Raw genomic sequence first — 27,116 nt, 5'->3', positions numbered from 1 at the left:
GATAGTTTACAGCTTTGATATGCGCTTGAATATAATGCACCAGACGCAGCCAACCACTTTCATCTGTATTATTTTTAAGATGAGAGTGAGGTGAAGAAAAAAGAAGAAGAAAGAAAGATCATGTGACAGGACATCCATCAAGTCCCATGTGAAATGTGGAATTCAAAGTCATTCAGTCTCATTTCCTTACAAATGGTGTGTGGAAATCCTGCCAATACAAAGCCAACCTGATGGACACCTCGTGTCACTCAGAATATCAAGAATTTCTTAGTGGAATCTCAGGAATGTCGTTAGAATCCCTCCGAGAACCTGATGCAGCATGTAGAGAGTGACACGAAAGAGAGGGAGACTTGTCCTACTTGTGGGAATAACAGCTTTATTAAAAATAATAGCTTTATTAAAAATCCATGGGAAGAAGAAACCATACAGCTGCAAAGCCTGCGGTGGAGAATTTTGGAAGATCTCAGTTCTGAACAGCAACATGCAGAATTATATACATGTCATATGTGCTTCATGGACTGTTGCACATCATGTATGTACACAAAACAAGTGTCTCAAATATTTATAGCCAGATTTCTATCGGGAAGTTGAAAACCAGCTGAAAAGATCTATCTAAGGATCTATATCTTCGATCTTACAGAAGCATAGTGCATTTGGCCTCTGACAGAAGCCTGTCTGAGTCCTTTTACTGCTATCAGTTACTTGAATTGCATGCCATTAAGGGCCAGTATAGCCTTATTGCCTCAGCAAAAAGGATGTGGGTTTCTTCTAATAGTTGTTGCACGTAAAATTTATGTTTTCCACAGCACTTTGTCTTAGAAAATAAAATAATTTCCAGTATTTTGTATCACATAAGGATGGATATCCGGGTATTGGTCTCAGAAAAACTAAGTGTACAAAAAGTGTCTGAAGCTCAAACTAATTGTTAATCTAATGTCAACACATTGGAGATAAAATGTAAACGGATTTATGTAGACGGGTTAACAAATGAGTGCTTGGAGATGATCAGCTTGCACTGAGAACTATAAAATATATTGGAAAAATTAATCCGACTTCTTCTGACCCATTACACTGCATGAACGCACTGTTTACATATACAGTACTGCTCTTTAAGATTTGGATGCATATTATATTTGTAAAAGAAATGTTTTGATACATTTTCTAGCAATGCCACAAAGTAAAGAGTGCTGCATAAAACATTTTGTATGAATACATTTGTATGTAAAAGCAGTATCCTTTCCTCATAGTGGCACTTTTGTTTGTTATTGTGTAGTCCAATTTTACTCTTTTAGCTCCATCTGTGGAGCGGGTTTCCCATGTCAGTGTCCAGGGGGAGGTGGTGCTGTCTGGCAGATGCTGCGGTACTTCCTGCTCTCCCTCTCTGCCTGTGTGTGTGTGCGTGTGTGTGTGTGTGTGTATGTGTGTGCTGGCAGTGAAGAGGTGAGCGGCTGCTGTTCACTCCGCTCTGCTTTGGGAGAAAGCGGCCGACGGATTATCCAGCTCGGTAACGTTAGCTCGCCGGCTAACGGGTCAAGGCAAAGCGACCGAGGACGAGCCATGCAGAGCCGCCTCCGGAGCCAGTGAAGGCTGCCGCGGGACTGTTTTCATGCACGGGAACACGCGGAGGAGGAGGAGGAGGTTTCTCGGATCATGCCGTCGCCCCGACGGGAACTTTTCTCTAGATTTTTCCACTTGGGGAAAGGCTAGCTTGGCAGCTAGCGAGGCTACGAACTATTTTTAATTGGCTTTGGGCTCAATGGCTCCTGCTTGTTTCTTCTGTCACGGCGGCAGCTAGGAGCGTTGACGCGGGGGAGAAGGCCCTGTGAACTTCATGACCACCCGTAGCCCGGCTTTTGAACGCGTAACGTCGGCAGACGAGACTGGCGAGGGACGCGACCATGAAGAAGCAGTTCAATCGGATGAAACAGCTCGCCAATCAAACAGTTGGCAGGCAAGTATCGAAGTTTACTAGCGACACACTTTCTCTTGGCCTCTCTCACCTGCCGTCCAAAAGCTCGTCGATTTTAACTTAACGTTTCACATGACTCGTCCCTCACTTTCTGATTATTTGTGGCAGTGGCGTGTTTTAAAAAAAAAGAGAGAAAATCACATTAGCGAATCTACTAGTTGGCTTTCCTGAATGAATGAATGAATAAGTTGCTTTTTAATGGGTGACAACCAGCCTCAAGGATTTAACTGTGGATTAAAGTGTGGATGTGGGAATGCTCCCAGACTGGATGAGCATCCACGCAGACTTATCTGCATGGGAAATGACCACCAGGAGCCCAATGATGACCACCCTGTTGGACCAGTCCCCTGCTTTCATTATAAGGCTTTATTTTATGTGTGTAGAATAGAAGAAATGTCTGATGAATTGAGGAAAACAAACAGTAGGGCATGTGGCCAAAGGTAGGAATGCACCAATACATGCATTTTTATATCTGAGTTTCCCACACCATCAACAGTGATGTTAGGCATTTTTGCACAGGCCTTTTTATAAATTTAAATTATATGGTGATTATGTTTGCTGTGGAAGACGTGCACACATGACAGTACGCTACATCTAGAAAAATGCTATTCTTCCAAAAGGCCAAATACCGTCTGTTAAAAATGATATTGGGATTACACTGATTTAGGTTTTCAAAGCAGATATCAGCTGAGAACAGACACCAGATTGTGACATTATATTATTGGTATGTCTTGGCTTTCGCTACCCAGTACATCTCTGGTCATACTGCACACTAATATGCTGCAGCAGTGGAGGAGCTGTTATGTACTTTCCACCACAAGGTCCTCTTTCACTCTGCGCTGATAAAGTGGCAGTCTGAGCCTCCATTTGTGAAACACTAGACGCTCTGCTTCAACCAGACATCAAAGTTAAAACATATAAAATAGATTAATGCGTTTAAGTGATGGATAAGTGTCTGTCTGCCTCCACTCCAAGCTTTCGCCCCATCCGAAACTTGTAACACACCGCAGTGTCTCGGCTATTAAGTGAATGAATCCACCCTTCTTTTCTGAAGAAGAGAGTAACAATGAGAAAGCATTCTGCAGCGTTGGCGCTCGTTAACTAGTGCCACTATGCTGTTGTGTGATGACACACAGTGTTCCTCTGTAACTGGATATCTGTGGACAGGAGGGGAGTGAGGCCAGAGGATGCTCTTATGATGTGTGGCATTCTGTGTGCAAGTGTGCATTTTGTGGTTGTCAGTGTGGGTACGTGGGTGCCAACAGGGTTTGGCACCTCAGGCAGACAGCAGGTGCACCCGAGTAGTTGATGGTACCAGATAAAGCTACTGACAGGCTGTAAACAATAATGTGTCATCTTTAAGTGGACAAAGGCAGCGGTGCCACATTGATTATAGTTTCCACATTTAAAAGCATGAAATATTTCCCTGGAACATCAGTTGCCTTTTTAAAGGTAAAACATTTTTGTGTGTTGCTTTTCCTGCATTTCTTATCATTCTAAAGGGAACACATGATAGATGACACGGTAAATAGAATAAAATGCAGTGCTAGAGTAAAATAAACTACCAGGGAGAAGAGGAAAAAAAGAGGCACAGCATTTGCTTTGCAGGAAATTATAGCTCTATTTATTTATTAAAACACAACGTTTTGGCTAATTGCTCTTCAACAGAGCGACAGACATTTTGGAAAAACTTTTCTGCTACTTTGGGGCGCAGCTGGAATACTCATAATTTCCTCACTGCAGTGTACCGGCAGTAAATTAGAACTGGAGAGAGTGTAATACAGAAAACGTGTGCGTGCGTGCGTGCGTGTGCGTGTGTGTGTGTGTGTGTGCGTGTGCGCGTGTGTGTGTGTGCGTGTGCGCGTGTGTGTGTGTGAAGCCCTCGTGCTCTCGTATACATGCCCTTCAGAATGAGTGACCTGTTGGCGTTTGGATCAGGGCAAGCGAGCGCACTCTGCTTTGTCCATTAAGTTTGGTCCCATGCATCTGCGTCTGCAAAAGTTTGGATCGCAAAGGCCCTCGGCTGCTGCCCCCTGGGTTCCTGTGATTGTGCAAAGCAGAACACTGTGTCCAGCAAGCAGCCGCTCTGAGGAAGTCTCTCCTTCTTCTTCTTACAAACAGGAAACTGCCTCCCAGAGACATGTGAGTGTTTTCTAGAGAACAGGAGAGAGCAATCTGGGGAGATTGATGTGGATAGAGAGAGAGGGAGAGAAACTGAGGTGCAGAGGAAAGCAGCATGTGACTCATGCCAGGGAACACAACAAGGATTTTAATGTCTTTGTGGAAGCATATTTTAGTTTGCTATCTTTGAACTCTCTGGCCCCACACATGCATGTTTGCTGCAGGTTAACGTGGTCGAATCGTAGCACCTTTTTGAAGGAGCTAATATATATACACACACAGGGAACCATGGGGCTATCGACACTATGCGTGTAAAGATCAACTAACAGTCGTGCCTAACGGACCCAGATGGAGGTCAATATTCTGCGCTGTACAAGTTATGATTAAGCGTTGATATTTTCTCCATTTTGCTTGTGATAATGACATCACCCTGGACTGTCAGGGAAAACGGCCATAGACGAGCTTTATGTGGCTGAGGATGCAGTTTGATTATCACCCATTCACATGGTGTTTACCACAGAGGAGTGTGGACAGAGGACGATAATAAGGGAACAGTATAGAGAAAGAGGTGGCCTTTTAAATCTGTTGGACCTGAGCCACACGCGGGTAGACCAACTAAATGCACATCTGAGCTGTTAGAAATTGTCCCTCAAGCTTGGTTCATTATCTCAGTCTACTGAAATAAGTCACTCAGCCGGTTGGTTGCGACATTCAGGGCGACAGCAGCCTTGCATGGATAAAAGGCGGTCTTATATGCCTTTTAAACGCAACTGTTGTTTAACTGAACTTGCATCATCGTTGACTTTATCCTGGTTGGTAGGGTAGTTGTTTTGCCACAAAGAGAGTAACGTCATGAACTCATCCAGCAAAATGTCCTTGTTGAATTAAGGACAGGTGACACCGGGAATTCCCCCGGCCAGGGTCTCGGGGACAAAGAGGTGTGTCAAGTGCCCTGTGTGGCATGTCAATGGCAAAAATGAGGGTGTATTTTAATTTAATTATGTTAATCACAGTAATTCACCTCCGTCACAGGAAGGTTGTACTACTAGGCGGTGTTGAGGAACATTTTTTAGAAAGTCATTATCCATCAAAAATGTGAAATATTTCCTGATGCAAGCTTCGGATTTGCTGCTTTTGTTTCTCATGTGATAGTAAACTAAATATATTTTAGGTTCTGGACAAAACAAGCCTTTTTTATGGGGCATGTTGTGGAAATTGCAATTGACTTTTGTTTACACATTTCTCTTTCATTAATTGTGCCAAGAAGGAAGCATCCTGCTTTGTCATGATGGACAGCTTTAGCTTGGAGTTGCTTTATCTTCATACCACCACAATACACATGATAAAGGTCCCTCAGTGTGTATCCCCGTGTTTTGCTCATTCTCGTCTAATGTTTGTTTAACGGCTCACATAATCAGCCACATTACGGAGGTTGTATGAGCTGAGTCAGCTTCTTTTATCTGGGGCCAGTATCCATTACCTTCTGCCTAAAGCTGCCAACTGTTGAAGCCGTTAGAGGCAGACCCTCCCTACTCCTCAGCCGCTGATTGTGTTGAGTGCCCGCTAACAGCCGCTCCATTGTGCTTATGGCTGCAGTGTTCACTTACTCCCCTTCCACTAATAGTAGATCGCCATGGTTACCATTCTGATGCAGCGGCCACGGCTGTGCAGCGAGGCGCTCGTGTTGTTAAGGAGTCACATGCGGCGCTCGCTGACACACTTTCTCTAAAGGCGGCTGCTTCGACGAGGCACGGCGGGGTCAGCGCTGTTCGCTCTGGGTCAGCTGATGTCGGCAAAACAATTGTTTTGTTTGTTGTTGCTCGTCCTCACGGCCTCTTTTTTTTTTTTTTGCCCCTGTGACACAGTGCTTTTTGTCAGGGTTGGTCCACACAAGTGTTGCTTTTATTATGCTATAAGTGTCTTCACATGGGTTCTGATCATTCAATTATAATCCGTTCAAGGCAATAATTGCAAATGGCATGAAAACACCCACAGGTTTTCCTGCAGAGCTCAATTAATAGTGAAAATCTCATTGGTCCGAGTTACATTTAATGCTGTAGTCTGCCAAAATCCCCCAAAACACACGTTCAGCTAGCAACTCGATGACCAAGGTTATGGGGGAAGTCGCGCTCTTTGTGTGCATGTATACATGCCGAATGATCAATTGGCTCAGGCGGTCTGTGTGATCCATCATCGCGTATCCATGACGGGATAAGTCTGCTTGATGAATACGCTGGTTTTAAAGACTGGGCCTTTTACAGGACCACATAAAGAGCTCCTCAGCATGTCGACAACACCAGAACATGGATTCCATATTGTAGCTTTACAGTCACGCTCTGTGCGTGCGTGTGCGTCTGTGTGTGCACGTCTCACTACTTTCTTTTCCTGCAGCGAGCGATCTCTGTGCGTTATTATGTCTTCAATCACTCACTGGCTTGGCTATGGCTCTCCTCCAAAAAAAAAATCTTTCCATTCATCCCCAGCAACTAGATTAATCTGGTTTGGCACTTCTGGGAGTCTTTAACCCCCTTCACAACCAACATCTCTGTATTTGTATTTCTTTCCTTCGAACCCCCAAACTTCCCCCCAAAAAAAACTTTTTCCCCAAAAAAAATCCCTTCTCTGTCAGTCTCTTTCTGGTTCTCCCTGCTCCCTGCCGGTGTGTTGTAATTGAAAGCAGCTGTGACGAGGTTACTATAGTTCAGAGAGCAGTTTTTGGAGGAGGGCCCGGCTGCTTGAAGAGCTCCAGTCACCCAAAATGTAGGCACGTTGCGTGTATACCAACATGCAACGTCACTTCAGTCAGAAGGTTGAACTTGCACTCGCAAAAGTTTACAAGTTAGTTTGACACAACAATACCCCCGCAGTCTTTATTTTGCGTCACAGTAAATAGAGAAAGTTTATTCTCTACAGAAATTAATGTAATTATCTTGTGGAACACTCGATTTCCTCTCGGGGTAATTGAAAAAAATCATACACATAATTCTGTTTTAATTAAACACACTGTCTGATGTTGTGCAGGTCTTATATGGTACTGTGACTCGTGTTTGAGAAATTATTCTGGAACACCATTTTAAATCGTTGTTTTGCTATAAGCTAAGGAAGACATTTTTAGGGTTGCACCGAGATATGAAACAATACAGATGGGTTTGAGAGCGTTGTGTTGACCAACATTAGATGAAGTCTCTGCATTAATATCATACAAAATAATGTATGTTTCCGCTATCAGTTATATTCCTTAAGTTATGGCTTGCCGTCAACTCAGTTTTTATGCATGCCTTGTGTCATATTGGCAGTAGCCCTTAGTTGTAGTATCAGAGTATCAATAGTAAAAGTTGGATCGGTGCACCAATTCTCTGATGAACAGGCAGATATAATAAGTGTTTGGCATTTCGCCAATCGCATGATTGATGTCGTTGGTTGATTTTGCTTTATAATCCGTATTAAAGTATTTGTCTGCAAATATTTTTTGCTAAATTGAGTCTTTCTCATGGTTGCAAGTAAACAAGCTTGACCCACTTGACTGCAGTGCAGAAGCCATCAGCCAGTGTGTGAATGTGTTGATAAGCAGTGTGAGCTTAGCCTGTGTTTCCCAGCCTTCTCCCTTTAAGTGAATAATCTTTCTGACCTCTTCAGGTCCAACTATTAGTTTGCTATTAATAGGCTCAGGCAGAGCAGAGCTGCGCGACACGCTGAGCTATGCTAGCTGTGGCTTAAAGAAATGAAAACGCTCCTGTGTGATTCAGCCGAACTGAGTCTTTGCGTTTTGTAATATCCAATGTTTACTATCGGATATAATTCCGTCACAGTTTATGACTTTTGGTCTGCACTGCAGCCGTGCAGTCTGAAGAGATGCATGTTTTTTTTCCCGCCTCCAGCCTGTGACATGGCTAGTTGGGCCATGGCAACAAACTACAGAGACCCACCCTTTCTTGGATGCCCACTTCAATACTGGAACCATGCGTGGAAACCAGTCTTTAAGGGAGTGGTGGCATTTGTCTAGCAGATATTTTCACGGTGACTGCACACTGTGTTCATGAACAATTACTAATCTGTGTGCTCTCTGTTGTCTTTTCTCACCCACAGAGCGGAGAAAACAGAAGTCCTCAGTGATGACCTCCTCCAGGTAAATCATTAATCTGACTGGAGAGCTCTGACCAGCTCTTAACACGGCAATGACTGCATCCGTTCAGTTACTGTCCACGGATCAGTTTGTTTAACCATATCTCCCTCAGTATTTCTATGGATGTTGAATGAAATAATTTCAAAAGGACAACTGTGTTCATGCTCGGCTATGGCAAGCCCGCTGTTCATCTCCCCGCGCCTGTAGTTTTACCACCTGTAATTTTCTGTTCTCAACACCTGTTAGAATTGTCTTCCTTCCCAGGGAAACTCTGCTCCAACTGTGCATTGAGTTGACTTATCGTGATATTGCAATATGACCGGTATTGGATGAACACCCGCCAAAGCAGTGAGCACCTCTGATACCATACAGCATTCAGACTACATTCATTTGGCAGGAAACAGTCTTATTGAAGCTTAATGAGCAGCCGGACAATGTGCTGACCAAGGCCTAAAGTATGCAAGTTTCCATGCCAGCCAAACAGCAGCTGATACCACTTATTAGAGCCTCCTCTCATCTCTGGTTTGCTAATCAGTGGGTGCAGCACTTGGTTGAAATTAAGACACGCAAGCTCTGGGATTGCTGACACATGGTTGACACAAACACTTCTGTCGTAACAATAAGGGCTCAACAAGCTGCACAGAGATCAGTGACGCTGTGTTTTTATATATCTGTCACGTCCGAGGCGGACAGCTGGTTGGAACAGAACATTGGCTTCTCAGCAAAGACATTCCAGGGATGAAGACTGTCTGTGTTTTGAAGGGGAGGTGACAGAGATGTTAAATCAAGCATTAATCCCTGAGAACAGCCAAGGCCCCAATGCCTGTCACCCTTTGTTGTTGTTGTTCTTCTCCGCAGCCTCTTTTGTAGCTGGTGCATAAACATGCAAGACATTTAATACCTTCTTTGGTCTCAGGTGTTTAGGTGACTATGGGAAAAAGTGACAGCTACAACTTAAGAGTTAGACTTTGAGTCAGCACGAGTTGTGTAATGCAAGTGGATGAGCGATCAGCGGGGACTTAGGGTGCTTTTCACCGAGGGGAGGATTCATAGTATGACTGACAAATGACGTTCACTGTTCCTCAAAGACATAATCGTTCTGTTTCTGTCTGGAAGTATGTGAGACTCTTTGCAGTATGCTCCCCACTTCACTGGAACTGGAAAAAGGGAGTAAGGGATGGAGCGTTGGAAATCACTCGACCCCTTAATTCTCAGAATGACTGTCGCACTCAAAACAAACACTTAATCTTCATCATGGAATATTTGTGCAGTGTTTGTATGCAAACTATTTACTTATTATACTTTTATGTTTAAATGTGTTGTGCTCACCCTCCCTCAGCCTCAAGCCTTCTTCTTCTAATACACTTCACAAAAAAAGCATTCTTGGTTTTACCAGGACTTTCACAGTGTGCTCTTCTTTTAAACCACTTCCATCTGCAAAGTCTTGTAAAAAAACAAAAATGAGCATAAAAAAGAAGAACGAAGCTTTGGAAGCACCATCTGAGATTCACTCTGTCTCTTCGTTGGATCCCATTTACATCTCAGGTGTGAGTCCATATTCTGAGGCCCTGCATCTCAAGACCTTTTTGTATAAGGTCCATCAGAGTGCGAAAGAGCCACCCGGCATTCTTGGGCCAGCTGTTGTTATCACTGTCATATATCCCTCATACAAACAAAGGGTATTTATTTGTTTGGCACTGCATGATTCCGCACTTAATGCGACATTGTTATGTTATTTTTGTTCATTCTGTACTTGTCCAGACATGTTAACATCCTCTCTTAGGAACCAATACACAAACGGAGGCAAACAGACAGACTGTTTGTGACACTCTGTCGGTCTCCTCCCTGTCTGTCCAACTTGGTGTTGGGATTCCCTGCTTTATGACGCATCATGGGATTGACCAAGTGTTGACCTCATCACATAGCGGGAGGAAAAAAACACACCCTGCCGCCTGCCGGGTGGACTTCTTGACTTTTTGGATGGTGTTGTGTGTCTAACCCCATTTTGTTACAATGAGAGGAAGAAGAATACTCCCAGTGCTATGTAGCCCAAACATTTCCAGTACACCCACACGGGAACTTCGTCCCACTTAAAGCACGGGGAGGGGAATCCCCTGCCTGTTTTGTACCAGGTACTAGCTGGGCTGAGTCTAAGAAATGTTCCCAGGCCTTCAGCTTATTGATGTGTGTGTGCGCTTGCGTGTCTACGCATGTGTTTGGCAAGTTTATATTTGACCCAGCTGTTTTGGGAATGCCGGGGGGCCACCATGGGTTGGGAATGACGTAAGAGGGAAAGGAGGGGACGGGAGCAGCGTTCGGAAGGCCGATATCGGCCGAGGAATTCCTGAGATCCCACTGCATTCTGTTTTTGGAACACAATTGTCTGGTATTTGGTTGATCCTCCCAGTGCATTTGTCTTCCTCCATTTCTGCTCATTTTGCCCTTTAGACCTCAGTGTTCCCATTTATATTTGGAACATTGTTTGTTCCAACTCTTTCGTACATGTTTATCCCTTTGAGACACTTGTGGACTCCTCCTTTCTCTAATCCGTTTTGCCTTTTAGTCTTCAAAAAAATATAAACAATTGCACCTGAAGACACACCTGTTCTGTTTGGAAGCGCTGCATGCAACCTGCTATTGACTTTCTCACAAGCACTGCCAACTGAAACCAGTTCTTTGCACCGTCAGACTTTTAAGTAGACTTGAACGATAACTTGCAATCATCACTTCTATTCATGGGCTAGTGACAGCCAGTCTAATGTTGACACTGACTCTCCCAGTCAGACACCTGGCATGACAAGGACAGTGAACAGTCACCCTGCAGAGTTCCAGTTGGCCTCTGTCCTTAAGCCTGAATAGCTGCGGCTCTCATCAATGACAGTATTATATCTCGTCAGGCTAAAAGCACAGAGTGGATCTGTGTAGTTCGGCGAGCAGACAGGAGCCCGCCTGTGCAATCCAAAAGGACTTTTAAAACCCAAAGAGCCCCTAGTTCGCGGTCACTGCCCAGTGGCCGTTGCTATAGAGACACTTCCGATGAGTCATGTGTTACAAAGATAACATTCCAGCATTGTTCAGCAGGGACAGGCCTTATCAATCATGCATGCACTTTGACCCCCGACTCCCTCAAAGCAGCTACAAATCAAACGTCTGCAAGGAACTGGATCTCATCAGCCATCAACACTGCAGACACAGTGTCATGATGCTTTACACAGTGTGCTTATAAAGACTGCGAGCCGTGTGTGTTTTTGTGTACTTGTACTGGAATACACACATGCAGGGTGTAGTAGTTGGGTTCATCAAAATAGACCTTGTGTTTTGATTTTTTTTTTTTTAAAGCTACATTTCTACAACCATATGCTGAAGTTTTAACAACACTAACCCTTCATATAACCTGAAGTTCATACATTGTTGCACCTTGCTGTGGGAAGAGAAGATGTCTGCTAAAGATCCGTTCTTGCATCTCTTGTCTTCTGCACAGATTGAGCGGCGCATGGAGTTGGTGCGTGTGGTGTCCCACAACACACACAAGCGGATGGTGTCGTGTCTACAGGGACACATTGGTGCAGATGCAGAGAAGAGACATGTGAGACATTGAGCTTGTTCCAATGAAACATTTGTCACCTTTTTAAAAAAAACTAACCAGATCATTCGACTGTCCCAGGATGTGTAATGACCTTATTTTGTTATATCGCCTCCTGCACAATTTTGTAGATGTTTTCATTCAAAGTGTCCATAGTTGGCCTCCGTTCCATGATTTATCTTTTGTGTTTTCTACCCCACACCACCCAAAAACACACTACAGTCCGTACCACGCCTCTATACAGGAAATGGTCAGGTAAACATAGATTACTTATTCCACCTCTCTGGTTCTCAGCGCCACTTGCTCAGTTTCCCATTCACACATCTGTCATCTTTTCTCACTATGCATGACACTTTGCCTTTGGGATTCTCTGGTTTAAAAAAAAAACAGGATGTTGCCCACTTATAAATGTTTTGCACAGATGTAAACTGTGTAACTGTGTTTAAAAAAAAAAAAAAAAGAAGAAAAAACTCCAGTGCTGTCGTTTGATAGATGTCTCATTTCCCTAGTTGGTGTCTAAAATCCCTTTTTAACACCTGTATTTTCATCCTGTGCTCTGAAAGCTCTTTTCTTCTTCCTGACTACATTTACTGCTAAATGAAAAGTCCTTGATGAATTTTCCATTTGGCTTTAACGTCAAATACTGAAGCTACTGTATAGAATTGGCTACCCTTTGTGCATATGTAGTAGTGTAGTGGTTTATGTCGCAATGGAAGTCTAATCATAGTCTGCATCCGTCCCTCTTCCACAGAAAAAGCTCCCTCTGACTGCACTCTCCCAGGCGATGATGGAAGGCGGGAACCAATTGGGAGAAGACTCCTTGATAGGGTGAGTTTGCGATTGAACGACAGGCCAGATAAACTATTTCTCCTCCTTGGCAACTGTTTGTAACGGATGCAGATGCACCCCAGAGAGCGTAACATACGAGGCCACGCATCCAGGGAGCACAACCTTCCTAGTTTTCAACAATTCCCTTATAGGAGGTCCAGATCATTCATCGTAACTGAGAGAAACTCAGAGCAGACAGTTTTTTAGTTGAGAATCTAGAAAGTGAATATGTCCAAAATCTACACAGCAGCCATGTGTCTGTCTGAAAGTAATGAGGAAAGGAAAGTACATCAGATGGTCTGTCAGCCTAGACTGTGTTGTTCTTTTTGTACTCGGCCACTGTGCTCCAGGATTTGGGCAGCTGGAAATTATGACGATTATTGACTGGGAACAGAGGACGAGCTGGAGCATCCTTCTGTGATTATGACACTGGATGTCACACCATTCACCTAATAGTGACTAGTGTAAAAATGACTCTGCTGCGACTTTAACAGTCTTTTCTCTCTTTGTGCCGATATGTGTGTTCACAGGAAGATGATGGAAGTGTGCGGCGAGGCAGAGAATCGCCTGGCATCAGAATTGATGCAACATGAGCTGCAGATAGAGAAGGACGTTCTGGATCCTCTCAGCCAGCTAGCAGAGGTAAGAGACCTCACACCTTCTGGACTTAGCGGCGACTCAACACAAGTTAAATATTAGATTCTTATTATATATGAATTCTCTCATGGCTCTTGGCTTGTTTTTAGGTACACACACACACACACACACACACACACACACTCACACTAACTGACTGACTGACTGACTGACTGCTTTCTTTCTCCTGAATGCGATATGGTGTGGTTGAAGAAGGAGAAGTGAAAACAAAACTGATTCTAATCCTGATAAAATGAGGACTTCCGTCATTACGGACTGTGGTTTTCTAAACATTAACTGTTGGCGATCAGACATGTGCATCTTTGTATCTGTAAATGGACTATTTGGGGTTGTTTCTTGTCCACCTGCACCTGCTACAGCTGTTACTCTTAACAAGCTGCACTGCTGTTTGGTTTGGAGGGGATAATACCTCCATTTACAGGTGTCTTGCTTTAGTAACTATCTGCCATTTAAGTGTTAATGTTAATTGTTATCACTTACTCAACAAACTGAAATATGAGTAAATGCCCCAACAGTTGGAATCAACCTTTACAAACTTGCAACATATTTCCATTATTTACCATTAGAAGGCTAATCAGGAGAGAACATTGTAAGACAGTCATCCCGGAAGAACTATCACAACGATTGTCAGATATTTGTCATTCTAACTTCTCAGGCTCATCCAACCTTTAATTGTTGTGGATATATTTTGTAGTTGGACATTCCCAACATCCTGAAGCAGAGGAAACAGCTGGCCAAATTGGTGCTGGACTATGATTCTGCCAGAGCAAGGTTTGTCCATCCACCGCTCACTGTCTTTCATCATGTTGTATGCGTTGATCTTTGATGTTGTCAGCTGATGCATCCGGACCACACTTAAAGGAAACTGGTGAACGGAGCATCAGTTTTTTAAGACTTAAAACAACGTTAGATCGTCTCATTTACATTTTCCAATGTTCCTTTGTCCTTCCAAACTCAGATGGTTGCAGGCAACCAAGTCAATAATCTCAGGAACAAACACTCAAGCACTGACGGCCAAGGCTGACCTACTCAAGGAGGAAATGGATGAGGCCATGAACAAAGTGGAGCTTTGCAAGGTAACCATCATGAGTAAAGATGAATCGTGGATCTTTCGAAGGACACTGTATTAGAGTCTTGTTTATCAATATATCAATACGAGAGGGCATTTATGGAGTTAAAGCAACTGGAATTAGATTTTAACAGATGAGTAAACCGGGAAACGAAGGATCACAGCAACCACTGGACTTCCCGAGACCCTTGGGCCCTCTGACCCAGTTTGCCGACGTACACACACTGAAAATGGCCCGTCAGCTCAACGTGCGCGTGTGCTCGCATCTATTGAACTGAATCACTGCTGAGTTTTAGTGTGTAGTGGCTGCGTGATGCGTCAGGTTTTCTATCCAGGAAGCGCAGAGCCGTGTGTTTCCCCCTGCAAAAGTTTCCCCTCCCGGTCTCATTGAGTCCTGCCAACAGCAGGAGGATTTATGACTCACGTAGTGCAAAGACCAGCGGCTTAGCTGACCACTGACGTCTGTCCTTGCACCACTTGAAATACGCATTCAATTGACGCATGACACTGTTGTTCTTTTTGTAAAGCACATTGTGACTGTATTAAGATTATGTCTGTCATCTTTTAGTGTTTCACATTTGAATGTAATCTTTCTTCTTCAGGATCAACTCGCTGCAGACATGTACAGTTTCTTCTCAAAAGAAGGGGACTATGCCTGCTACTTTGTAACAGTGAGTACAGCTTCACATTAACAAGCCCAAAGATGTGTGTTTGCGTGAGTTTTTTTTGTCAGAGAAAGCTCACAGCTGCAGAGTAACTGGGGAGCACAGACATTTTATTCACTTTGCTCGTCTTATTTGACTCGCCCTCATCTATTTCCCCCCTGGTTTCTGTTTGTGTAGCTCTTAGAAGCTCAAGCTGATTACCACAGAAAGTCTCTCACCGTTCTGGAGAATGTCCTGCCAACCATCCAGGCTCAGCAAGGTATGGTGCATGCAAACATGCCTTTATGCAGACACGACCTATGAACACAAAAACGATACAGCATTGCAAAAAGAAAAGACATACAAGAAGGCTCTGTACAGTTCATAATATGGAACCTCCAAACGCATTTCCTTGAGAAGGCACCTTTTCCCGAGTGACTACTCATGTTTCTCCTTTGGTCCCTGTGTTGTTTGGTATCCCTTTTAAACAAACCTTTTCCTGTTGGGCACAGGAGAAGTGTGAGAAGCTTGCTCAAAGGTGAGCTGCCAAGTACAGTAGTTGCTCGGAGGAGAACCCCGTTCCTATTCACCCTTATTGGCTGGGACATACAACCAGCTCCTGTACCTTTCGATTACGTCACTCTGGTCTGTTGTTCTAATGTCCAGAAGGCAATTGTTAAAGATCACAATTGAGGCCCAGATTTGAAAGAATAGTCTTTCTGTTTTCTCCGCTCTCTAAAAATAATCAAATTTTCTATTTTTTTTTCTGCAACATCCCTTGTAATTTTTGTTTTTCTGGATTAAACACGAGTGGTCTAAACCAAACAAGCCTGGTACCCCAGCATGTGGCGATGACTCACGAACTCCACCCCCCACCACCACTTCTCACATCACACCCACCTGGGTTTTGCAAGCCCTCTTCTGCAAGCCTCCCTCCTCTGCCTCCCTGTTCACTCGCACATTAACTCACACACATGCACACAGAAAGAGGATTTGAACAGTCACTCCCGCTGATGAGAAGCATGTGGTTATTATTTGACGGCACCCTGTAGGGGGAGTGCGTACTGGTTAGGAACTGGCCTGAGGCAGACGTTTTGACCTAGAAATCTGCCACCCAGACCTGCAACAAGTCCTGGGCCAGTGCTGATTTTAAGAAATGTTTTTTTTATGTTGCATAACGGCTTGCTAGACGATACAATATATGCAGTAATGCAAATTAAATTACAGCGTTGCATCACTGCCACCAGTCATTTCTCTCTTTGTATTTAGACTCGTGGACAGAGAAGCCTGCATTTGGCACTGGGCTGGAGGAACACCTGAAAAGGAGTGGAAGGGAGATCGCTCTGCCAATAGAGGCTTGCATCATGATGCTGCTAGAGACGGGCATGAAGGAAGAGGTAAAGAAGTTAAAATGCGGAGAGATGATCCTGGAACAGGACGAGGAAGCCTGCCTTGTTCGTAGCATCCTGCATGATTGTTCTGCAGTATGGATGGAAAGACGAAAGCACAAATCGACACCGCTCATTCTCTTTTGTTAGATGTGTGTGATGAGAGACAAAAAAGTGAAAAGAAGTGCATTGGTCACGTGGGTGTAGGTTTGTGATGCTTCTGGACTAAATTGCCTAATTGCTGATTTCATTATTATACATGTTTCCTTGCCAAATTTCCAAGTAGCTCATTGTTTTTGGTTTTATGGTCCCCATATTCACTCAGTTGAGTCGCCGTCACTCTTACCGAGTCTGTTTTCAAAAGCAACAGTCAGTCGCTCTCAGCCAACCTGCTCTGATAAACGCTCTGCATATTCCCTAACAAAATAAATAAATAACAAAACCTGCTTGGACACACAGGGCCTGGTCAGGCTATTTCACTCAGAAGTTTGTGGAGACGAAAACAGAACTCAAAGGAAAGGGAATTTTGGACTTAGATCAATCAATCTGTTTGCTAACACCTTATATAACACAACGTGCTGTCGGTCCTCTGCCCCCCTTAGTAGCCAAAAAGTGCTGAATGCAAACATTAATGTATATTATGGTCAGATGTAATTTATCAGTAGACGATCATCTTTTAGAGCTTCTTATCTAACGCCACGCTAGTTCCCTGTACTGAGATTTTGGTTGCTTAACTGACATCACTGTTCCTATTTGTTTTTCTTCGCCTGCCATGTCAGTAAAAGAAAAGTGCTGGCATAGCTCATTAAAAGTCACATGGAGCTGTGGCTGTGATTAGCGGCTCCGCTGGTCATTGACATAATTGAAACCTAGCTTTAAACTTGTTTGTTCAACATCTTCAGACACAAGGAAAAAGGCTGATAGACAAACCATAAACAGGGGAAACAGCTTCTTTGAAACGCTGTTCCAAAGAAGCTGTCAGACATTATGCTGCAGTGAAGATTCATGATATGGTTGCTATGTCCCTTCCCAATACAAATTTAGAATACAATAGAATCTACTTGTCTCCTGTTCATAAATCAGATTCCTGTTTTGTTTTTTTTGTCTGTGCAAGAAAAAAAGAGTGACAGTGTGCGGGTTTCAACTGCAAAGCACATTATTTGTCGACCTGTATTCATTCCCTGGTGAGTCCAGTCTGTGTCATTCTGGTGTGAAGGTGCCTTTTGTTTAAGTGTCAAAGTAAAGAGCGCGCTCTGCTGCGAGTGGTGGGTGTGTTTGTTTGCCTGCTTGAAGGTTTCATTATGTGCAGCTGGCAGGGGGAGTTTATGTCGTGGATTTGTACGGACAGTATCTGTAATTGAGTGTGAGGAAAGTGAGTGCGTAGTCTTCAGAGAAAGCACAGGGTGTCTCATGTGTGTGCACACTGAATGCCTGCCTGTGTCTTTGTTACTTACTGCGGTTTATTTGTCTTCGTGTGTGTGTTTGTGTGTCAGGGTCTGCTCAGAATCGCAGCAGGTGCGTCCAAGCTAAAGAAGCTGAAAGCAGCGCTGGACTGTTCCACGTCACAACTGGAGGAGTTCTACTCTGACCCCCACGCTGTCGCTGGTACGTCCCAAACCAGTCATGTTTGAATTTCAGCGCTTCCTGGTGTAACACTTGGAACAATTCTCTCATTTATATTTTGTTAAAATCCAGAAACAAGTAAGGTTGTATACTAAGGGAAGTTTAAACTTATTTAAATGACAGTTTATGTAATTTAAATGTATTTATTTCTATTTTCATGTCATCTCAGAATCTACGAGTCACTTTCTCAAACCTGCCACTTAAAATTTTGAATAGTGTAGGAATTCCCAATAAAGATGTCAGAACTATATTTGATAATGAACTAAATGTATTTCAAAATTCACTATTCATTTTGAAAGATATACTGAAACTTCTCCCAGGTGATGTTGTTGCGTGTAAAAGAGGCTTAAATATTAAAGATATATCTGCGGTTGTGTGGTTTCAGGAGCTCTGAAGTCCTACCTTAGGGAACTCCCTGAACCTCTCATGACGTATCAGCTTTATGATGAATGGATCCAGGCAGCCAGGCAAGGCTCATAACATTATCACTGCCAATATAATGCATCAATACTGAATGGGTCTATCACTGCACAGCAATGAGAAATGATAGGATGACTATTTTGGGCCATTTAGCCATTTAGACTGACCTAATAATGTGCTCTGCTTTCATTTTCTATCTCTCCAGTGTGTCAGACCCAGACAAAAGGCTCCAGGCGCTATGGGTCGTATGTGATACGCTACCAAAGAACAATAAAACCAACCTGAGGTTAGTTGTTTAAAGAAAGGTCATGACGGCAATGCTTTAATTTATTTGTTGTATGAGACACCGTTTACAGTTATGCTCATTAACCGCTGTGTTTCCCTGCAGGTATCTGGTGAAGTTTCTAGCCAAACTGGCACAGGACAGCGAGGTGAACAAAATGACTCCGAGCAACATCGCCATCGTCTTGGGACCCAACCTGATGTGGGCCAAGACTGAGGGGTGAGAGGGGATTGTGTGTTACTGTGTAAAGGAAATGTAATGACCTCTGAGAGGCACGCGGGTGGTGAAGAGGATAGCTGGCTAATTTAGCTAATTCCAGCCCTCCATTATATTAGAAAGCATCTAATTTCTGCTCATCTGTACGTGTCCCCCCCAGGAGTCTGGCTGAAATGGCTGCAGCTACCTCTGTGCACGTGGTGGCCATCGTGGAGCCTATCATCCAGCATGCTGACTGGTTCTTTCCTGAGTGTAGGTCATGTGTTCCTTCTGCAGCACTTTCTAATCTGGCCTTTTTTTCTTCATTGTAGCCATTCAGGGTCTATTTTACACCAGAGATTCACGGTGGATATGATTTGATATTAACTGCCTAGAAATAAAGAAAGAGTCAGCGGTAATCAAGCTCCTAAGGACCAAGATTAAAATCACTCCTGTGTCTGGCTCAAACTGTGGTTTGCACTTTGGAGGTCAGCCCAAAGGCTACAATGAAAACGTAGAAAAACAGATGTCATATATTCCTCTTAAATCAGTTGGTTAGAAGAAGTCAGTCAAGTACCAGTATGTTGAGCATTCCCTTTTAATATATGTTCCTTAAATTACATTTGTTTGTCACCACCATCATTGGATAAAGACTATAACTATTATTATATCCATCAAGATTGGGACTTCCGCCCCAGTTTTACATTTAGTTGTGTCTGTAACCGGTTGTCTTGTCCCCTCTGTGTCCTACAGATGTGGAGTTCAATGTGTCCGGCATGTTTGCGATGCCTACACCAGCGTCCAACCACAACAACCACCTTGATTATGACAGCGGCACCATTGAGAGGAAGAGGCCCGGCAGCATGGTGGGACCAGAGAACGACACGACGCGCAAAGACAAGTAATCCACCTGCAGTTGCTTAGTGCCCGGTACTAGAAACCGCTTCTCTGGCCCACAGCATTCCTTACTTACTTCAATTTGGAAATAATTTTGCCTTTTTTAATCCAGCTGCTTTTTCTGATCCCTGTCTTTTGCTTCTAAAACATTATGGGGTCGATTTTGATTTAATCCTTTTTAATAATGCTCCTCAACACAGTTTTTTGTTTTTTTTATTGTGCTCTGGGGTTGTGGTAATTAACTCTCCTGTTTCTAATCTCAGACTTTTTGATCAAACTTTGGTGTTTTTGTGTTTCTCCGACACTGTCTCCCTGCTCTCCCTGTGTAGCACCCCTAACAAGTACTCGGACCACACCCTTCGTAGAGGCAGTAACACCTTAGGTAGAAAGCAGCACACTTCGCCCGCCTTCCAGCCTCCTTTACCCCCCGTGGAGGCTCCGGGCCACACGGCCGCGCAGGCCCCCTCGCCTGAGCCCCAGCCACAAACTCAATCAGGGGGTTCAGGGCCTGACACTTCCCAGCAAAGCTTGGCGCAGAGTCTAGCCGCGCTCGCGGCCGCTCAGCAGCTTCTAGCCCAGCACACAGAGGAGCTCAGGTAAGGGCTGCCTCTCTGCATCTCTGCTGCAGGTAGAGAACGACAGACACGCATGCTTTTACACTTTCAGAGTTCATGTTACGGGAAGACATTAGTGCCTCTGAGAGGTCGGTCTGATGGGCATCTTGAAGTACAGGGGATTTGGATCAATAATGCATGCCTCACAGACGTCTCCTCTCTTGGTCCCTATGGTCCAGCTTGTTGTTTCTTTCAAAACCACAAGTTTTCTTACACCACTACCAGTCCCAGCTATGCAGACTTGTCTGACTTCAGCCCACAGACGCAGCACAACAACGGCTGCTGTCATTCCGCTAGCATTCACTCTCAGGGCCTCTCGACTTCCCATCCCTCTGCTTTCCTCCCCGAATCACTGGAATCAGCAGGAACCTCACACTAACTGCCTCGGAAAGCCTGGACATTAGTGCCTGTTATGCAATGTCTGAAGGGTGTCTTTGATTTAGCTGCTGAAAGGACAACCTTCATGTGCAGACAGATTGGACTATTCAGTTCAGCATTCTTTTGGTCCTACAGACGATGTTGTGAAGGCACGTTTAGATGAGACACCCAGACTAGAGTTGTGAGGTTTATCAATGTAACAAAATACAACACACAGAGGTGGATGCTGGTGTATAAGCATGCAAAATCCAGAACTTCAGAAAGTAGTAGTGTGCAGGTTTATAAGACTTTTTTTTTCCCCCTTCGTCTCTAAAGTCACCCAAAGCAACGTGACCCCACGCCTGCCCCGATGCCTCTGCTCCAGAGGAATGGCTCTGGAGGAGGGGGACACGCTGTAGGGCAGCTGGGCACTGGGAGCCCCGGGGCCGGATCCATGGGGCCCAGTCCGCATATGATGCGTAGAGGTAAGGGTCTGTGTGATGATCTGGTTCAGGTCATAGGAAGCGAAAGGCTTGATTGCTAATATATCCTTTTGAGTTGATCCCAGATGTTCTGCTTTACACTGCTCTTACTCCTAAAACCTCCACAGCTAGTCCAGCATGTAGCCGCCAGACCACTTAAACGTGACATACTCTTGCTTCCTTGAAAATATATCCGATAGCCTATGTTTATACGACTTTATGAACTCAACAGTTTATCCTTGTTTTGAGATATGTTGTGATTCTTAAGTTCAGACAGAAGTCAAAGGTAGACGAAGGTGACACTGTTTATTTTATTATTAATTGATTGTCCTGTTTAGTTTTTATACACATGCTTTTGTACGAATCGAAGAAACAAGGTGTTAATTAGTATTTCTTAAAATGTCCTGTATCATCTTTTTATTGCTGGCTTCAATTCAATTAATTGTCTTATTGTAAAAAAAAAAAATTATAATTGTATTATGAAATTGTTCAGCAGAAACAATTGCACTCATTCCCGTCTTTTTCAGTTTTGTTATTACAGTGGGGGCTTTGTATGTAAAGCGACGTGTCTGAGCATATAACTTGCATCTGATAACATTTACAGAAGAGTTTATTATATTCTTTTCTTCTAATAACCACAAGATTTGCCATCAAATTTCAGGTACCAAGAAGCAGGCTCCCGCCCCTCCCAAACCAATGAACCCTCCACCCAGCCAGCCTTGTAATTCAGTGAGCCACGCCCCCTCCTCAGGCTCCTCCCAGTCCCTCAGCCCCACTCCCAGACCCTTGTCCAGCCACTCGCCCACCTCTCCCACCTCTCCCACCTTACAGCCATGTGCCACGCCCAGACGCCACTCCAGCAACCAGCCCCCGATCCAAGCACCCAGCCATCCACCCCCAGAGCCCCCGTCACAGGCCAGTCCTCCGACGCAGCCCGCATCCCTCGGCCGGCCCGGTGGGGACCAGCAGAGCTCGGACCTCTCACCTCCAGGCACCCCGACCCCTCCAGACACCCCTCCGCCTTCCGCTAGCCAGGACGTAGCTTCTCCGTCCCCGTCTCCCTACCAGTCGGGCTCCCTTCCCCGGCTGCGACCCGTCCCCAAACCCCGGAACAGACCCAGCATCCCCCCGCCCCCCCAGCCCACTGCACTCGCCAGTGACTCTAATGGGATCTGTGCCACTGCTTACAAGATGATAGGTGGGTGGAGTCTCATGTAGTTCACCTATCTCGACTTTTACCATTTACTCACTGCTGAACACTAATGTGCTCTCTTTCTAACACTGTTGCATTGTATAACCTCCACAGGTTAAAGAGGCACTTTTGAGAGGTTTGTTGTTATTAACCTTTTCATTAGCAGCACACCTAGAACGGCATTGCCTGCTGCCTCCATCAGATATCATGTACCCACTGAAGCCTTGATGCACAACTGTCACACTGTGTATAACAGTGCTGGATGGCTATTTCGCCAATTCTCCAGTGTGGGTCCATTAAACCTCCAAAAAAAGGGGACGCAATGAGTGACATCAGTCTTTTGACATTTATTTTTAACACCAGGAATGGGGGCTTCAGTTGAGCCATAATAATAGACCACCATATGCAGTATGACATGTCTTGCATCAGGGCTATCATTTATCATGAGTCACTCATCGTCATTCACAGCCACTGAAATGTTGCATCATTAGTAATAACTCGGGTTTGGAGCTGAGGCCAAATCCAGGTTTCACCTGCAGAACTGAATTTACCAATTTCTCATGTTCACGCCCCCAACTGTCAGCGGGTAGATTCTGTTCTGTTTTATGCCTCCACGCTGGCAGCAGCCGCGGCCGGACGCATTATGTTTTGTATGTTTTTGTCTGTCTGTATGCATGCCTGTCTGTCTGTCTGTCTATCTATCTGTCGCATCCTTGCGAATGCGATATCTCAGGACCGCCATGTGGGAGTTTCCTCAAATTCGGTTCAGACGTCCCATTGGACTGATGAGGATTTGTTGGTTAAAGGCCATTGGGTCCTCACATCGGTCCCGTCCTTTTGAAAGCAATATCTCAGGAACGCCTGGTTGGAATTTCAGAGCAACTGACACAAACATCTGTTTAGACTCGAGGATGAACTGAGAAATACTGTACGGCTGTCAAGTGTCTGTTTAAATTGGCCAAAATTTATGTCCAAATATTAATTCTTAAAAAAACACAGGTTTGAACTATTTGAATATCTATTCATTTCTGCGAGTGTAGCAGCCCTGCACAGTGCGCCGTTTTGAGCTGAACTTACTTGCGTAAATAAGATGGCAGCTGGCTGGAGGGACATCGTTTTATGATATACTATACTATACTATGACATCTTTTATGACATACTATATCATGACATTCTTTATGGCTTTTTTGATGACATAGTATATAGTATGTCATAAAATGATTCTGTGATATATTTCCTTACATGCTATTTTAGGACTTAATTACACTGACATTTTTATGGCATATTCAATAACATATTATACTTTTATGGCCTTTTCTATGGTGACCTACATTTGACATACTGTACAAAGGCATTTTTTTTTATGACATACTACATTATGCCTTTTTCCGCAATTTTTTTTTATGGTTTACAAACTTGTTTTATTCTACATATTATACTTTGACATTTTTTTTATGGCATACATTCAATGTTTTTTATGACATAACATACCATGACTTTAAGACATTTTCATGAAATATCTTACCATGACAATTTGGATTTTTTTTTTTTCATAAAGCAATTGTAATGGCTAACTAAATTATGACATTTTATGATATACTACACTGACTTTTATGACGGCATAATAAACTATGACATTTCTTATGACATTATATATAGTATGACGTTTTTTTATGGTATACAATGTCATACATTACTATGAGAAATACTATACTGTGGCATTAGTTTACTTCACTTCCTCCTTACTCTTGACACGGAGGCATACAACTACAAATCAGTAATTCTAGTTTATGAATATTAACCCAGTTCATAATGATAATGAAACCAGTGTCCATCTGTACGTGTGACTCTACATGCACGCTCTCACTAATATCCCAGCTGAAGATGACACGCATGCTCAGTACAATCAGCTCCATCTCACATACACGTGCAAAGTTTTAGCTCTCAGAAACTTTTTCTCCAGTTGTGATCCCACAGCTGAGGAAGTGGAAACCGCTTCACCACACTTCACATTTTGCTGCTTTCAGTGTCTGGTGGAACAGCACCACCTGCTGGCCGAGAATCCGCCCCGACCGCTGCTGTTCCTCTGCTGAGCCCCCGCTGCCGTCTTAAGCTATGGAAAATATTACACGGCTGCATTGATGGCATAATTGCAACCGCTTTAAATGTTTTCATACTCCAGGGACGAAGTTCCACATGTTTGTGATTATGGCCACTGTTCATCTGATGTGGACGTCAACGGTGCATTTATGTTTTTGAGGATGTTTATGTAACCATTATGTTTCACCATGAGAACAAACTGTTACTGATCTAGTAGATTTAATTATATGTATTTGTTATTATGTAAAGATTCTGTGTTCCTTTTGCACCATAAAAGTCAAAGAGCAGCATAAAAAAAAACATGTTTACGATAGTTGTCGTCATTATTTTTTTCTTTGCTGTCTCCCCGATGTGACTTTCTCCCCCCTCATCCTCTCTTGCTCTCTAGACCCGGTGATGTCCTTCAAAGGGCTGAGTCGAGCTTTGGTCCCCGAGTTCGCTGTAGACCAGCATCCAGCGACGGCTTCCTCCTCCTCCTGCCTGCCTCCTCTCAAAGACTGTGACCTGGACTCTGAGAGCACAGTCCTATGAGGAGGAGACGATGACGCGCTCCGGTCCAGCACCCCAACGCGCCTCCTCATCGTACACACACCTCATGTAGTCCATTCGTGTTTTCGACCCGGCCCATATCTGTAGCCCTCCTCTGCCGTCTTGTTCTCCCAGTCCAGCCAGTATGAAGGACTTTACTGGGACATAGTGCCCCTTCTGGCGACCTCTGTGGAGGCCCACAGCTCCTGGTAGACGATGGCTATGATGGTGGATTATGTTGACGAGAACAGGCTCAATTTAGCTGATTATGTCACTGTCTGTTTCATTCTCAGCTTTTTAACCGGGAACCAATTTGGTAATAAATCAACAAATTTTTAAGCAAAAATATATATAATTCTAAAAAGTTACTTCGTTATGTTTTGGGAAATTCAAATCTTTCAGTATTTTTGGACATTTTATAGAAAAAATAATTGGAAACATAATGAGCAGATGAATTGCTAATTGCTGCTAGTCATTGGGCAAATCCCCATAATGGACCACACCACCACAACCTCCTTCAGGTAGCTCTCATTTCCAGTCCAACTGTTAAAGCTGTTACTGGTCATTCTTTACTTCCAGTCCTCTCGACCTCCACAACGGCGCCAGATGAGGTCACGAGGAGACTTAGTGACACAAAGCCTCTACTGTGTAATGCAACACCGTTATCTTTTTACTGCGCAATTTTACTGACAATCATACAGCAGAGGGCCGCTGATTATGACCTCAGGCAACTGTGTCAATGATGAGCAATACAAAGCATGGGAACTGACCCGGGGAAGGTTAAAATGTGGACTTGCTTGGAATTTGGTGTAAGGATTTGTATTTTTTTTATGTTTAAAAGAATGGCCTTAGAATGAGCAATTGAAAAATAAGTATTTCTATAGCACGGGGGGAGGGGAGAAGTCAGCAGGTGATGTAGAAACCAAATCTGTTTTAAGTGTAGCTGGTGACTGCAGGTTTCCAGTCGTCTTAAACACTTGATTTTTGTATGGAAACCCCCGTCCTATGTTGTTCCCTCCCCTGTATTTATTTACCGATCTAAAAACACATTCCCTGTGGCTTGACGTAATTAATGCAGTCTCTAAATGTAAATCATGCCTTATGGGTTCCTCCCAGAACATGTAATACGCATTATATATTTACTGTATGGAGGAAATACTTTGCTCCGAGTACTACAGTATTTCCAAGAAGCCGTCTTGGCAACAAGTACGTTTCAGGGACGTAAGGAAGGTAATTTGACCCTCTGCAATAGAAGTCTTGTATTGTTCCACAAAAGGTGTGTATTTAAATGTATTTTGGTTGATTTCTTTGAGTTTTACAAGCAGAAGTAGCAGGTTTAAACACCGGCCCAGCCTGAACAGTCAGTATTTTTGCCTTTCTGTTAAAACGCAACAGGCTGCGTGTGAGTGACTGTAGTGAAAGGACAATTCTTCCCAGCCTGAACAGAAAGATGCATCAACAGCTGATGTTGCACTTGAGTGCAACCCAATGAGTGGTTTCTTAGTGAACTGGTTGAGGATTTTTTTTTAATTATTCTTTTCCTGTCTTTCCCACTGAGCTGAGAGCATGCTGCGCTGCGATCAGTAATGAATTGGTGTTAGACTAAAAATGCTTTTGTTGTATTTTCTGTGCAAGTTTTGCTTTTAAGGCCTCAGATGTGAAGCGGAGAGAGGCTCCCAGAGAGCTGACCCGACATGGTACCAATGGAGAACGTCTTGGATGCCGCAGGTGCCCTGAAACCCACTTTTGTTCTGTTTCTCAGAGACGACCGAGCATTTGAATCTACTCCCCTCTCTGCTCCTGAACCTCGCTGCCTTATCCCCCCGGTGTATCGAGGGAGCCCGGCATCCCAAAGCTCTAAGACGAACAAATGCCATTCAACTAGAATTGATAACGCTGCATTTTAAGCTCCATAGTTTTGTATGTATGCTGTTTGGTGAGCTTAAATATGGAATAATACATGGCATATGTATGCTTGGTTATACACCTTTCCAAAGAAAAATAAAGTATATGAAGAAACTATTTAAAATTCCAGATGGTAAA

General features: G+C 43.8%; 1 protein-coding gene across 1 annotated transcript; it reads left to right on the top strand.

Annotated features, from left to right (window-relative positions):
* Positions 1–1,898: 1,898 nt before the first annotated feature.
* arhgap17a (Rho GTPase activating protein 17a) lies at positions 1,899–27,116 on the top strand (the record flags this gene model as incomplete). Its single annotated transcript, XM_079214375.1, has 20 exons — positions 1,899–1,951; positions 8,177–8,216; positions 11,695–11,799; positions 12,548–12,624; positions 13,155–13,266; positions 13,976–14,052; positions 14,240–14,357; positions 14,953–15,021; positions 15,193–15,274; positions 16,264–16,391; positions 17,876–17,987; positions 18,391–18,472; positions 18,631–18,711; positions 18,814–18,927; positions 19,085–19,176; positions 19,657–19,804; positions 20,130–20,396; positions 21,108–21,256; positions 21,915–22,451; positions 24,934–27,116. The coding sequence occupies 20 exons, from the start codon at positions 1,899–1,901 to the stop codon at positions 25,074–25,076; spliced, it is 2,586 nt and encodes an 861-aa protein (XP_079070501.1). The 3' UTR covers positions 25,077–27,116.

This window comes from Taurulus bubalis, assembly GCF_910589615.1.
Source record: "Taurulus bubalis genome assembly, chromosome: 2".
Classification (NCBI taxonomy): Eukaryota; Metazoa; Chordata; class Actinopteri; order Perciformes; family Cottidae; genus Taurulus; species Taurulus bubalis.
Note: the sequence above shows the minus strand (reverse complement) of the source record. Positions and strands in the feature narration are given on the sequence as shown.